This window comes from Rana temporaria, chromosome 1 (assembly GCF_905171775.1).
Source record: "Rana temporaria chromosome 1, aRanTem1.1, whole genome shotgun sequence".
In the NCBI taxonomy this organism is placed as follows: domain Eukaryota; kingdom Metazoa; phylum Chordata; class Amphibia; order Anura; family Ranidae; genus Rana; species Rana temporaria.
In genome coordinates, this window is record NC_053489.1 from 618,331,374 (window position 1) to 618,347,325 (window position 15,952).

The 15,952-nt window shown below is 39.7% G+C and overlaps 1 protein-coding gene across 6 annotated transcripts in view; it reads left to right on the plus strand.

Annotated features, from left to right (window-relative positions):
• FGFR3 (fibroblast growth factor receptor 3) overlaps positions 1-15,952 on the plus strand; it is a 133,158-nt gene that overhangs the window by 94,119 nt on the left and 23,087 nt on the right. Inside the window, exons 6-12 of one of the 6 annotated variants that reach the window (XM_040335278.1) lie at positions 2,007-2,130; positions 4,671-4,861; positions 8,071-8,221; positions 12,697-12,887; positions 13,686-13,831; positions 14,734-14,855; positions 15,069-15,179. In XM_040335278.1, the coding sequence (XP_040191212.1) occupies positions 2,007-2,130; positions 4,671-4,861; positions 8,071-8,221; positions 12,697-12,887; positions 13,686-13,831; positions 14,734-14,855; positions 15,069-15,179 (1,036 nt within the window). Of the gene's footprint in view, positions 1-2,006; positions 2,131-4,670; positions 4,862-8,070; positions 8,222-9,098; positions 9,244-12,696; positions 12,888-13,682; positions 13,832-14,733; positions 14,856-15,068; positions 15,180-15,952 lie in introns of all 6 variants that reach the window. The other 5 variants (XM_040335280.1, XM_040335281.1, XM_040335282.1 and 2 more) reach the window with 5 other exon arrangements.

Below are 15,952 nucleotides of genomic sequence, written 5' to 3' on the forward strand. Positions count from 1 at the left end.
TATGTTTTTAGAGATCTGAAGCAGAACATCTCGAAATTACTTGCATCTTCCTCGCTGTGCTTAGGTCGAAGATACTCCCACATTCTAAGAGTGCTTGTATGGAATATCTTCTCTCTGAGTTTCTGACACTATATTGCAGTGTTGGGAACTAATTGAAGGGTCAAGTACATACTGGTTACCTTGTAAATTTCCAAACTGTCTACATTTTGGTTTGTAGTTCCTGATTGTCGAGCAATGGAAGGCTTCCAGAGAGTTGGCGGATTTTGGCCTAAATATTGGTGTGATTGGAAGGGTTGAAACCTCAATCTGTGTCCCTGTTGGAGAGATTTGCCTTGACTTCCTGTTAGAGATGCATTGAAACACCCTGACTCATAATGTGTTGCCTGAACAGGAAGTGAGAAGAGATCTTTCAAATGTTGACAACTCAAAAGTGGATAACATTCCAGCCATTCCACCATTTAAAAGATGTTGCTGTTGGTTTCTCCTTGGGAGAGTTTTTTTTCCCTTATCTGTTCAGGTGTCGAGGGGTAATCTAACCAGAGATGCAGATGGCAATAAATTGGACAGAGGTTCTAACCCTCCCCTCTTTCCAAAACGGAATATGTTTTGACTGGAGTTGGCCTTTAGCCTAGGTTCACATTGGAGCGATTTGTCATGCGATTTGAGAGATCAAATCTTATGACAACTCGCAGCCTATTGGAGACAATGGCACTGTTCCAATCGGTGCAACACCGATTTTTGCGGTGCCACACCAATTTGCAAAAGTAGTTCCTACACTACTTTTGCCGATTTCAGGTGCGACTTCAATGGACATCTATGCACATAGCCACACAGATGTCTATCAAGTAGCAGCTGAAATCGCGCGGACCTTGCTACTTTGAAATCGCGCTACTTCGCTTGAAGTAGTGTGATTTTAATGTTGCATCAATGTGAACCAGGGCTTAAGAAGAGTTTGGGCAGATTGAAGTGATGCTTTAACAGTGCTCCAATTTCCCAATTTTTCCAACCTTGGGTGGCAATATTTTCAAGTTCTTATAGCTTGATGGTTAGCTTTTGTATCTTTTTTTTTTTTATGTTTTCCAACTTGAAGATTTAGTCCAGTTAAAGCGGAGGTTCACCCAAAAGCGAACCTCCGCTTTTCGGAACCCTCCTCCCCTCCGGTGTCACATTTGACACCTTTCAGGGGGGAGGGGGTGCAGATACCTGTATAAAACAGGTATTTGCACCACTTCCTGGTATAGAGTCCTGCGGGAGTCCGGCCCCTCAGCGTCACCCCCTGCCCCCCGTTGTGTTCTGTAAAACACTTGGCTCACAGAACACAACGGGGACCAGTGGGAACGGCGCAGCGCGGCTCGCGCATGCGCGGTAGGGAACCAGGCAGTGAAGCCGTATCGCTTCACTGCCCGATTCCTTACCGATCAGCTTCGGCTGCTGACGTCACGGGCGACCTGGACAGGTAAGTGTCCATTTTTTAAAAATCAACAGCTGCTGTATTTGTAGCTGCTGGCTTTAAAAAAAAATTCAGGTGAACCACTGCTTTAAAGAAATGGCAGTTTGATATTACAGGTTTACTGCAGTCCTAAAGTGAGATTCTGATGCATGTGAGTATTAGTGTGAAACCGAGGTATGCCGTCACGTGTTTGGATGTAATTTAACATTTTACCAGTAATACAGATTTATTTATTTTTTCTTGTATGCATCTGAAGTCTTGCAATATTTGTACCTGCCATATATTAAATTCTGCATTTATTATATGGATAATATAGGCTGCACTGTAGAGCCCAGTGTTATGATATATGCATTTAGATTAAAATGAAAAATGTTAACCGATCAGTAATTTGAAATAGTTAGATTTTTTTTCCCTTTTATGTTTACCATAGACTGGTAGCTTTTTGTCTATAGGCTCCTAGTAGTTCATAAACCAATGCTTGGAGAACATTGTCATAATGCTGGACAACTTGTTGATCATTCAACTATATCCTTATTGTTTTAATCATTCTTTACAGTTGCGGCACCAGCAGTGGAGCGTGGTTATGGAGAGCGTGGTTCCATCCGATAAAGGAAATTATACTTGTGTTGTGGACAACAAGTATGGAACTCTCCGTCACACTTACCAGCTGGATGTCCTAGGTGAGTCCTTTTTTTTACTTTTGCAAAAATGAATATTGCACCTTCTTCCAGCACACCTAGTGCGGGAAACATTACATGCAGACCTGAACATGTAAAGTTGTGAAGACAAACTTGGCAAGAGGTTTCCAGTCTGTTCATGAACACAATGAAAGCCTTACTCTGATCTGTATACTGGGGTTCATTAAATTCTATGTAAAGCCCTTATTTAATTAAAAGGACTTAATCAGTAGAAATATTGTGCATGTACTAGAGCTTAATTAGTTCCAAATGCTGATCTACTGTTTCCCAGACTCGGGGCTACTTATATTAGTTGCAATTGAAAATGTATTTATTTTTTGTGCTGGAAGCTTTAATTATGGAATGTGATGGGGTATAATATGCAAGCCTGTTTATTTTTTTTCGAATTTATCAGAAACCTTGGTCCTTACATGTTAATCTTTGCCAATACATTATTTTTATAATGGGATTTATTTCACATGAATATTTATGCAATTTCATTAGCCGTTATGAAAGTTGCCCTTGTTTGTGGAAAAAGTCCTGTATACATGGTCTGACCCTACAATACCTGGCTTGTTTGTTGTGCTGTTTATGGTTTTTGCGAGGGTTGTACAAGGAAATTGCCTTCCTGGCATAGGTATAATATCCAATAGCTACCCCAACGTAGGACATAGCTAAGTTGTTGGCAGTATTCTCTGCCTTCTTTTGGACCAGCTCGCCAGTTCTGCGGAGATGTTTGTGAGCGAGTTTCACAAGCCACAAAGTCTCCTGTGAAGAGCTGGTTTCAGGGGCCTCCAAATCTCACGTAGAACAACACTGACAAGAAACTTTCATATGGGTCCAACGAAAGGTGAGCAGACCTGCCAAATGACTTGGCAAAAGCTACCCAACGAATAGCTTGTTTTTAAAGGAGCTTCAGAGGTATTTTAAAGTAATCATAAGCAAAAATATAATGGTTCTTATTGGTGATGCTTGCTGATTTTGTTATAGCTTGGTTTCATTTCACACTTCATACCCTATTGTGGCATTCCTACCCCATTTGCTTCCAGTTGGTGTGAAATTACTACGTATACAATGATGCAAATAAAAGCTCAGCTAGGTGTTTGCTTATCACTCTGTTACATAAAAGTGGCTGTTAAAGCGGATGTCCGCTGAAAAAAAAATATTAAAAGCCAGCAGCTACAAGTACTGCAGCTGCTGACTTTTAATATTTGGACACTTACCTGTCCTGGAGTCCAGCGCCGTCCGCAGCAGAGGACGAGCGATCGCTCGTCACTCTGCTGCCCGCCAGCCTGCCGATTGGCTCCCGCTGTGTACTGGGAGCCGAGTGTTCCCAGAACACAATGGGGGGGGGGGGGGGAGGGGAGTTGACGTTATGCCCGCAGTCTGCCCGAGACTGTGTGGCCGGAAGTGGGTGCAAATACCTGTCTTTAAACAGGTATCTGCACCCACCACCCCCCTGAAAGGTGTCAAATGTGACACCGGAGGGGGGGAGGGTTCCGATCAGCGGGAGTTTCACTTTAGGGTGGAGCGCCGCTTTAAGGCCAATGCTGTAGTCGCATAGCAATATATTCAAGCTTTAAGTAACAAAAACTCCCAATAAATTAACAACCTACCACCAACACTCCTAGATCATTTTATAGTGTTGCTCAAAACCGAAGGTAGTAGGTTGCACTCCTCCATTTGGTTGCTTTTGCAATTGAATGCTGATTTGTGTGTGTGTGTGTCCGTGTCCAGCATTTGGGTTTTGATTACCACAACTGCTCACACCTTCCCCCATGTTATGTAGTGAGGTGTTCTGCGGTCTTAACACACTTCATGTTGTAGGGTAACAATGCTGCTCATCTGTAGCTACAGTACGGGGAGTGAGCCTTGTCAGCCTAGGATCAGAATGTGTTACCGGCCAGATAACCAGGTGAAAATAAAACAGAAAAGGAAAACTAGCACAGCTACCACTCTTTTTGGTTTGAATACACTTAAAATGGACACACGTGGTAAACTATTTGCATGCTGCAGCTGCTAGAACAGTTGGCTTTCTTCTTTTAGTCCATTTCAGACTTGGGTACCCTGGCCTCCTGTCGGTTCAAACATTCAGTCATACAATCTCTAAATCTCACAAAACATTGCTCAAGAGACGATCTGCACCTGTGTTAGGAGCAAGATATATCTTTTTTTCAGTGCAGAGACACTTTCACAATTTTTTTTATAAGATGACAAAACTGCACAATTTCAGCATTCCTTCCACTGACGCCAACGGTGGGGCACCATTCCTTCCACTGAAGCTGATCGGGCATTAGTCCTCCTAGTAATCCCAATGATGGGGTACTATTTCTCTTCCCACTGAATGGCTATTTTAATGTTTTTACTCCTCCTGACCACCAAACCTGAGGCATTGTTTATTCTTACTGACGCTGAGGTATTTTCCACTCTCATTGGCCACAGTCCTGCCCCCTTAAAGTTTGTAGGATGTAGAGGATAGGAAAGTTTTAGGAATCAGCTTGATTATATGATATATCCTTTAATAACATTTTCTTTTTTTCCAGAGCGGTCTTCTCATCGGCCCATCCTCCAGGCAGGGTTACCTGCAAATAAGACCGTGATAATAGGCAGTGATGTGGAGTTTCACTGTAAAGTTTACAGCGACGCTCAACCTCATATTCAGTGGCTAAAGCACGTAGAGATTAATGGCAGCAAGTATGGCCAAGATGGTGATCCTTATGTCTCCATTCTAAAGGTAAGGTCATTCAGTTTATTCATGTTGTATACATTGCCTTTTTTTCCAGAGGCTATAGGTCAGCAGAACAACATGAAATCAAGGGGGAAATCCTTTCAGTGGGGACAACTGTTCAGATGACTGCTGTCTAGGATGGAAACCTCTCATTTCTGGTTGGGTCTTCGGGACAGAGAGGAAAATCTCCCCAATGGGGCAAAGAGTTGTATTATTTTTTTTTTACTGACAGGTTGTTCATTTTCTATAAAGACAGGAAGGTTACATTGCATGTTTTTTACACATAAAATAAATTTATAACGGCATGGGAGGAGAGATTAAAAAAACATATTTGAGAAAGTAATCCGACAGAAAGCTGTGGCTCTCTTATGTGTGGTAGACTACGCATTTTTATAATATGCAAAGAAGTGTCCCCGAAAACAAAGAACATAAAAAGAGAAAGTAGAAAACTGAGAAAACCAGTAATTGTTGGGTTTTAACCCTTCTCTACTCATATCCCAAAAAAAAAAATTTACAATGAAAACCTGTGGCTTTGTGTAACAAGAAGGCAGGCTTGATCCACCAACTGGCTTTTTTGGGGAAATCTTGGTTCAGTTTTTAGGCATTTTGCCAAGGCACCCCTAACAAACCCAGGCAGCACCCTGGTTGAAAAAGGCTGTTTTAGGTAAACAAGACTTGACAGAACTTTAGGCAATAAAAGAATATTCGCAAGGGTAACTGGGTTAGTCAGGTTAGGATGTTCAGAGCATTTTACCATCCTGAATATAAGGTGATATCCCTAGATCTAAAATGATACCTTCCTAGTGATTTAGCTGTAGTGTGGGTTTTTTTTCCTTTATTTTTTATTTATATATTTTATATATATATATATATATATATATATATATATATATATATATATATATATATATATATATATATTATAGGTTTAGGTCATAATGGCATCTTCCCTGTGAGGAAAGTAACGGATACACCTTAAAAATTTTAACGAGAGCTTTTAAGAGCAGTGTCTTGTATCCTGTGAGGGTACTTTTGAAATATAGCCTTCCCAAGTGATAAAATAACTCCTGTATATTGGAAAATCTTACCGTGAAATTTATGAGCGGCCAAGTCAGCAGTGATCTCAGGCCGGCCGCTTAATATTTTGTCTCTGAATCCTATTTTGGAGTCCTGATAATTGAAACCGCATTTGTTAACTGCAATCCTTGTTAAAACCTTTCTTCCCGATGAACTGTCTACAGAATGTTTGACACAAAATAGAATTTTTTCTTGCTTAGATCATGACAGTTGTGGACGGCAAAAAATGAACACTAACTTTAGACAAGACAAATTAAGATGAAGACACATTAAAATAACTAATGAACTTTAAAAATTTGCCATGTTCTTTAAAAAACAGACATTTGTTTTGCCAAGTTAGGCAGCGTGATACATATAGTCCCTTGTCTTTTACACATCATATTTTGCTAATATTGGATAAGTACGTACATGTAACATTGTGTATATTTTATTGAAGTTCGGCAGATTGCTAGTCCCTGTCATGATCCCACATTTTGATATCAGAGTTCATCCAACTGCAAATTTTACTACATTTTACTACATTTTTCTAGTTTTGTGGATTAACTCAAGGAGCATTGTTTATCACTGCCTTGACTTTTAAAAAGAAATGGCTCTCTAGATCTGGTACAATTTTATACAGAGTTTTAGATGCTCTAAAAGTTTTTATGTAAAACTAGTAAGTTAGAACTGTAATTCCGTTCATCCAGCCATCTGATCCAGATATCTCTCCCACACTGAATAGTAGGATCGATATTGCCACTAATCATGATTTCAGCTTTGAAGTTTGTCAATTGACTGCTGATTGGATCATCATCACTATTCTGAGGCCCTTCCAGTGTTCTCCTATAATCACCTGCCCCTAGTGCCTGAAATCGTATTAGATTGGCGGCATCATCCAGTGCAAGATTGGGTCGCAATGCATAATCTGTTCTCTGTTTTTGTGCTTTGGAGTTTCAGGATATATTGGGAGGTTTAATATAAAGCTAGATTTCAGGCACCCATACTAAGTGTTAAAGACCCCTTTCACATGGGCGGACAGATCGGGCCCCCCATTATCCTCTATGGAGCGGCAGGTGTAAATGGATATATGTCTGTTTACACCCACCAACATACGATCTGATCTGCTTACAGATGGATGGGGATACCTTTCCTATCCCCCTAGCAGATTGGATGGCAGTCAGGTGCAAACAGACAGACGGTCTGTTTACATCCAACTGTCAATGGAGTATAGCCATCTGTGTCCACTTTGCATAAGCATCTGCCTGCTCAGCGGGGATCAGCGGACAGATACCCCCTGAGCAGGCGGACTCCGCCAGTAGTTCACCCCATGTGTAAGGGGCCTTAATATAATATACTGTAATTGCATCAGAACCTATGTTTTTGTTTGCATGCAGCCCTACTTTTGTGTTAAAGAAAAGCACCTAAAAAGCTCAAGAAAAATGCTTCCCTTTTTAAAATCAATGAATGTTTTCACACTGGGGTGGTGTGCTTTCGTTGCGGTGAAGAAAAAAAAATCCATCTTTGGAGCATGTTTGGGGAGCTATAAAAACTGCACCAAAAACTTTCCTCTCTATTGAGATGGATAGAAACCGCCTAAAAAGTGCCCCCCCCCCCCCAATATGCATTTTTGGTGCAGTGTTTAAGTCGCGTGCCCTTTAAAAACTGCACCGCCAACGCTGCAAAAGTGCAGAAAAATGCTCCATTAATGCATATGTGTTTTACTGGCAGTTTTGAAGTGAATCAGTGTCAAAGTTCCCCTTAAATTTACAGCAGTGCCCTTACAAGCCCAATAAACATATCATTGAATTGCCCTTTTAACCTACAGCTTACAAGAATGATCTTGATTTATATTAATTTATACTAATTTATATCAGTCTCATACACTAAAGCTGTGCTTTGACAAAGACTAATCCTCATAATAACCCCCAGGTTTATTAGTCACAATTGTCTTCTGTTAGTACTCCGGGGAAAAAAGGAAAAAACATTCAGAAGATTGAGCTTGGCCTCTTTTTAGAGACCGCTTGTTCTCAATCATTTCCTGAGTATTGATGGCAGCATCCACCAGGTGGACAATTTTAGTAAACTCTTTCTTGGTTGATAATTATAATAATTTTGCGGAACAATATTCTGAAGTCTCAGTGTTTTGTCTGTTCCTTCAGTCATGGATAAGCGATAAGACCGAAACTGATGCTAGCCTAATTCTGTCCAATGTGACACCAAACGATGAAGGAGAATATGTTTGTAGAGCCAACAATTTTATAGGAATAGCCGAGGCGTCTTTTTGGCTCAGCATTTATGAACCATCAGCAGGTAAACCATAGACTCTGAACAAAGCCAACCAGCTTGAACACTGATGTCCTGAAAAAAACTTCTTGGGGTCTTTGGTATCTGTTGCTGGATAATTGGACATGTCTGCTACCATTGGTGTTTCTGGCTCTTCAGAAGTGCTTTTGAAGAGCTTGCAATGAAAAAAAAAAATACCCACAACAAGCTTACTCCTGGCCTGTAAAGTTATTTGATACGGTTACACCTTGACATTTGTGAGGTGAACTCATACAGAATTGTAGTGTTGCAGAAGATGGGGATGTGTCTGACCAGGTCACTTAGATTGCCTTGGACACTACGGTCAAATTCTGGTTTGTACCAGACTGCACAGTCCTATTTGGACACACACAGGTTAGATTATGAAGGTTGTTAATATATTGACTAAATCTATTTCCATAACTTTAATTGGACTTTAACAAAGCTTGTATTGGCACTGACAACTGATCTGTTGCCTATATTTTCCCTTTTATTTTTTGCCTAGATTTTAGAACTCATTAAAGGGATTCTAAATAAGATAGGTTCTCAGATTGTCCTATCCAACTAGTCTAAATTGTCGTATCCAGCCATACCAGCCTTTGAGTGTGCAGTGTTGTGGGTCTGTTTTTTTTTCAAGTGGTGTTCGCTTGCATGCCATATTAGGTGGAACATAGCTTAGGCAGCCTGGTGAAGGGTTCTGGCATCTCTCCATTTGTGGATGATAAACTTAATCTGCTTGGTGTACGTTTTTTTCTTTTCAGAATTATGGCTTGTACTTTCTATGATTTTTTTGTGTTTTTTTATTTTTTTTATTTTTATATCCACCTTTACTTTTTGTTCCTTCTTCTCCATGTTATATTTTCATCTTTTCCATTATTTTTTTTAGCCTACGGGCACATACTCCTCGGATAAGGATTTAGAGGTTCTGATTTTGCGCAATGTGTCTTTTGAGGACGCTGGGGAGTATACCTGTCTGGCTGGGAATTCTATTGGCTATTCACATCACACTGCTTGGCTGACCGTTCTTCCAGGTATTCCTTCTCGCTTCTTTATGGTGATGCTTTCCATGTACCTAAGAAATGCCAAACAATAGTCTAGACCTAGTTTTATAAAGCTAGATTTGGTTTCTTTGCACCGGGAAGATCCATGTGTTGTGCTCAAATAATGAAAGCATTTTGATAGGGTACAGTCTAATATTATGGTGGTTATGCCCACAAAACGGTTAACTTCTCCACATTGTGTTCTGAAGCCTTGCTACTTACCGTAAACTAGGTGCTTTTTTTTTTTTTATATCTAGTCACTAATTAATCATCTAAAATACAATAAAACCCAATTAATTAATTGAAGCCTTATGTTAAAGCAGCCAAAGCTTAAAAAGAAATGGTTGTTCCCTGCATTCTGTAGAGAAGGACCCTTGCTCTGTGTGGGAGCAGTTATCCTTCTAAAAAGGTCCAGCACACCCCCTGCTGAATTTTACCTATAGCTCTGGAATCAGTAAAGCTCAACTCTAATTCAGCAGGGGGCTTGTCAGACTTTTGCGGAAAGACCACTGCTTTCACTTACAGACAGCATGCTGCTAAGGAAACAACTTTTTTACCCAGGATATGGCATATCCTAAATAAATTCCCATCACGCTTGAGGTGCTTTTAGTCATATTAGTGCACTTGCAATAATGACAGTTGTACTGTCTGTGATACTTTTTTATTTGCACTAACAACCACATTTTCAGGACAAGCTTTTGAAGTTTACTTCCTTCTTCAAGGTCCAAGCAGTATTGCATGAACTTTGATAAGGGGTTACACCCTGAAAGTTTTTCCTGAAAATATGGATGTTGATGCACATAAAAGTTCCATGGACAGTACTTAATTGTTTCTTTTCCAAAGTAAAAACTGCAAGATTTTTTTGCAGAATTTACACCAGGAATGTGCTGAGGTAATCAAGTTCAGTTGGGACTTTAAAATTACTCTATTGTGACTTGTGCTTTCCTGATATTGCTTAATTAAAAAGACCGCCTTCCAGAGCCAAGGGAACTGTTAGGTAGAGTATCAGCTGAACACAAATAGCCTAAAATGACCTTAAACGATATGGTCCTCAGAGCTCACATGGCTGCTTACGTCTCTCCAGGGCTTCTGTAGAGCTATGCCTGCTCATTACCCCACCTTGGGCTTGTCGCTCTCATTGGGCTGTAAGTAGGGTTGCCACATCATCCCTTTAATCCAGGACACACATTAATTACACAGGTTCTGTGGCTGATTAAGGTGGTAATTAAACTCACTTAGGGCCTTATCTGCATTAAATCAGCCTCAGAACCTGTGTAATTAACGTGTCTTGGATTTTTGGGGTGATGATTTAGCTACCCTAGCTGGAAGGTATATTACCTTACTGAATGCTCTGGAGCCAACATTTTCCAATTTGAAATATTAATAGTCTTCGTAGGAACTCCACTGATAAATATTCTCCAAATGTAGCCTATAAATGCTATATATGTATATATACAGCCTATATATGCTATACAACTCTGGTGGCTGTTTACAGCATTGAATGTTTTTTGGCCACCGTTTCACTATATTGTTGGCAAGGGTAACACTTTGTGTTTGGCATTTCTGTACATATATTTTCCTTTGATTAATTTTAGATTTTAAAATTGTGTAAGTATTTCATGAATGATTTTGGTGGTGGTCATGTTCTCCTTTTCTGAATCTAGGTGATGGTTATCAGTATTCTGTGCTTCTATGCTTTACTTTGCTTCCTTTTGCCTTTTTATGTGCGTTTAGTCACATGAATTTTCATATGTCACCTATTTATATGCAGTGAACTTTTTTCGTGTTGCTCCCATATATACATGTGTCAGAGTAAAATGTTTTCCAGCAAGTATGTATTAATTACAGCAAAATTGTGTCATTTCCCACATACAAGTGATGGCCAAACTATAATCCCTTCATTTCTTTTAAATTGGCTGCACACTTAACCTCGTAAGTGTTAATTAATCTTGTAGTGTGATTTAATGAAGCCCAGAACACAAAGCACTTTAGTTTCTCAGTATAATTACATGTTTAAGTACGAGTTCACTTTTGGGATAAAAGACCTATACAGCTGCTTTTTGCTTCCTTATACTTAGTATGCCTCTTGAGTCTATGTTGCATCTGAGGCTTACATAGATGAGGGATATATATATATATATAGGGTTTTAAAGCCAAATGGTATATTGTCCTATAAAACTAACATTAGGTCAAATTGTATTTGAGAATATACCAGCCACATATAAAAATAAAAAAGTATTTGATATCAGGACATATTTCATATAAGGAGCTGATGACCCTCTGTTGTTGTGGAGAATTCAGAAGCCTTTAAAAAAAATTGGACAACCCCTTTAAGGAGTGAAATATCTCCTTCTTCTGGCAGAGCATTTGCTATTTGTGTGCTTTTTTTATACTGCATTAGTCCACCTTTTGGACCAGGTTATAATGTTATACCCATATTTTGGGTGTGACCTAAAACATGGTTGCACACCCTACCACCAAAACCCACACCACCAACCCCTCCACCTCTTTACATCGATGGGTGAATCCTCTTTGGGAACCCCAATATTTTTTTTTTAATTAAGCACAGCTGTGCATCCATGTCATCCATTCAGAGGAATATGCTACCAGGGCAGAGGGACTTGGCAAAGTGTGCCAGTAGCAAGACAGTGCCGTCCTCATACTTTTTGTCCATTATTTACTTCCTGCTGCCCTGAAACGGTGGGTCCTTGTTTCTGTACAGACCTTTGACTAAATAATACAGGAGCTTTTGCATAACATCAATGGAGCACTAATAGTGGTTGCAATGTTCTGCAGCCTTAATTGCAATGTAATAAACGCACGTTCTTTATTAATTCATTGTTCATTTATTACATTTTGGAAAAAAGGTGCGCTATGCCTTCTAGTGTCTATGTGCCCTTTAAAACAGGGTTTGTTGACCTGCAGGTACTGTGGCGCACTTTGTTCTCTAAGTTTATAGCAGAAGCACTTAAATCCTTCTCTCAGCATCTCGGCTCTTCCTGCTTCCTTTCCTAGTAGTAACTTAGCAGCTCAGCTGTCTCTGCCCCCACCCAATAACAGTGACCTTGAAGCTTTCCCCTTTCAGTGAGGATTCCAAAGCTGCTTAGCCTTCTAATCTATAATGCAAACACAGAGCAGGAGTCCGCAGTGGGGAGCAGGGTGTGCTGAGACGTCAAAATCCTTCAGTGCTGCTTCTATGAACTGTGCAGATGAATTTCTCCACAGTACCTGTATCTACCTAGTTCAAGTAAGGCTTTTTAAACCTCATTTACATTTTGTTTAGACTATATTAATACTTGAGTGTCCATAGCTTCTTCACAGACTAAGTGCTTGTCTTCATCTACCATCAAATAATATTACTCATACAAAACAGTATACAAACACATCAATTTCTAAATCATTGTTGCTTTTATGAGATCTACAATTCTTGATTCTACCCAACAGAACCACTTGTGAAAGTGGAGGCCACTTACTCCAACTCAGCCAGTGTCCTTATCATGGTGACTGTAGCCATTGTCTTTATCTTGCTGATCATCATTATCATAACCTACCGAATAAGAATACCTTCCAAGAAGGCCATGAACACACCAACTGTGCAAAAAGTCTCGAAGTTTCCACTGAAGCGACAGGTAACAGAAAGTAGATACAAGATTTCTATCGCTCTTCTTTCTTTCCTCCTTTTTTCTTGCCTGTTCTATGGAAATGCTTTACTGTTTGTATGTACAGCTTCACAAGCAAAAATGTATCAAAAGCATATATGATCCAGAAAGTTTTGAGGCTCAGATACTGAATAAAATATCAAAATCCCAGCCTTCAGAAAATGCATAATTTGTCCTTAATCCAGACAGATTGACTCATCTTTCTTAAAACAGCATGTTTGTATTTGTTTCAGCATTATCCTTTTCGCGGTACATGCTTGTGGTATTTCCAATTTAATGTGTCTTAGTTTTCTCTGTCTTCTCTTTCGAAGATGCATGACGTGGCCCTCTGAACCTTGTGTGTGTCTAACTCTAACTCAATCAGGTTTCCTTTACCCACACAATGAAATGATAGAGCAATGTAACGTTTCATAAACTCAGATGCCATTATGGGACAGGATAGGAGAACATATGTTGCAATGTGTTTGTTGTCTTCCCGGTAACCTTGGAGGTGCACAATTCCCCAAACATGCTGCGGTGTTCATTAGAATGATAGTAATGACATTTAAATGTATTCCCAGCCAGGGAAGAAGGGCTGATGAGTTTATGTAATTTGCATTTAGATGGCAGTGAGATGCTTTGAAAGTACAAGAACCTTTAAACCCCTTCTTGCCTAGTGAAGACCTTCACAAACTCTCTTTTCTTATTCACTTATAAATCTTTTTATAGTTCTATATTCTCATTAGCACAGCAGTCAGCAATAATACCCTTTTTTTGTTTGCTCTACTTAAGCAGGTTTCTCTGGAATCCAACTCTTCAATGAATTCCAACACCCCACTGGTGAGAATAACTCATCTGTCTTCCACCGATGGCACCATGTTGGCCAATGTTTCTGAGCTTGGGTTGCCCACGGATCCTAAGTGGGAGCTGCCAAGAAGTCGGTAAGTAGGTAGATTTGGTAGTGGGAATATTCTGAGGAATGGAATTGTTAGTAAAAAATAAGTGACCGTATAGATGCTTTAGAAGAATGGCAACCCACATACATTATGGGAGAAGTGCAAAACTTGACAACAGTTCTACTTGGAGAATAAAATACTTCCACTTGTACATTAATGGCAACAGCAGATAGGTTCAAGGGTACAGTTAACCAGCTTAGCATCAAGGCCTAGACTGAAGGTCTGGGGCTTTTAAAGTCTGGACATAAAACATAAAAATATGTAATTTGTTAAACTTAAAGCTAACATTAGGGCTTACAATTTTTGTCTAAAAAAAGGGCATGTGTTTTCCTAATTGAGTTTTGATGTTCTTTGTATATTCATTGCAGATCTGTGCAGTTATCTAGCATTTTACCTCTGCAGGCGTTCTCTACAGACCGGTCACTGCCGTTCTCTTTTTCCTATGTCTTGTATCTGCCCTCCTGTAGGCTGGCATGCTGGGTTACATTCACAGCTCTGCTCCCTGTACAGGCTATATAGCACAGTAATGATGCCCCCACTACTTCACAGACTGAAAACAAGGTTTTCAAGGGCATTTGGTGTACACAAAGTGATCTTCCATCCTTTGTGGCTATTGTGGAATATATTTAAATATGTGTACCACAGTTCTGCTTTATACAATAAAATACTTTGGAGAATTGAGATTAATTTGCTCATCATTAGGCTTGAAGCTTCTGACATGCATGTGAGCGAGGAACCTTTTGTATGAAAGCAACAGAATTGGAGGAATTGCATCCTGCAATGGTTACGCAGAGGCCTGCAATATACACAGTGAAGGCTGGTTATGCTAAATGACGTGTTATTAAATGATGTTATTAATTAGATATTTGTTTTCATCCTTGGTGTAGGTTGACATTGGGAAAACCATTGGGCGAAGGATGCTTTGGCCAAGTTGTGATGGCAGAAGCTATCGGCATTGATAAGGATAAGCCAAATAAATCATGTACTGTAGCAGTGAAGATGTTAAAAGGTAAACTCTTGAAATTCATATTGCCACTTTGTATCATTTTTTTTATTGTTTTGTGATTGATTACTGTATTTTGTTCGCTGCAACTACCAACTGCAAATTACTAATGATTAAATTAGTCCCATCATTTACACCATACAAATGTTTACTGCTTAATAATTTGCACTAATTTCAATAGATAACTTGTTAATAATGCCCCATTCCCCTGTTGTACAGATGATGCCACAGATAAGGACCTCTCAGACCTGGTGTCTGAAATGGAAATGATGAAGATGATCGGGAAGCATAAAAATATAATAAACCTGCTGGGAGCATGTACACAAGATGGTATGTATGTGTTATAAAGAGAACATTATGATGTAAAATCCCAGGAGCCATACATATACCCAACCTTTTTTGAACTTTCCTGGTGTATTGAAGCAGGTGTTTCATTTGCTTCTAAATATTGCAAGCTGGCTTGTGGATAAGTTGGCTTGACCCTGAATTGTACAATCATTTGTCTACACCAGGATTATGATGTATTCTATAAAACATTTTCATTTGTAGCTCCAACACAGGGGGGGGGGGGTGAATAGATAATAATCCTACCCTGATGCCATTTCCATACATTTTATGAATAGGAAATATTCCACAGATTACCTCTTAAAAGGGTTGTGAAGGTAAAAGAAAAAATTCCTAAATAGCTTCCTTTACCTTAGTGCAGTCCTCCTTTACTTACCTCATCCTTCGATTTTGCTTTTAAATGTCCTTATTTCTTCTGAGAAATGCTCACTTCCTGTTCTTCTGTCTGTAACTCCACACAGCAATGCAAGGCTTTCTCCCTGGTGTGGAGAAAGCCTCTTGAGGGGGGAGGGGGCGAGCAGGAGGGTCAGGACACTCTCTACTTTGCAGATAAAGAAAGGAGCTGTGTTTTAGTGGGCGTCCTGACACTCCTGCTCGCCCCCTCCCCCCTCAAGAGGCTTTATTACGGTGTGTAGTTACAGACAGAACAGGAAGTGAGGATTTCTCAGAAAAAATAAGGACATTTAAAAGCAAAATCGAAGGATGAGGTAAGTGAAAGAGGACTGCACTAAGGTAAAGGAAGCTATTTAGGGAAAGAT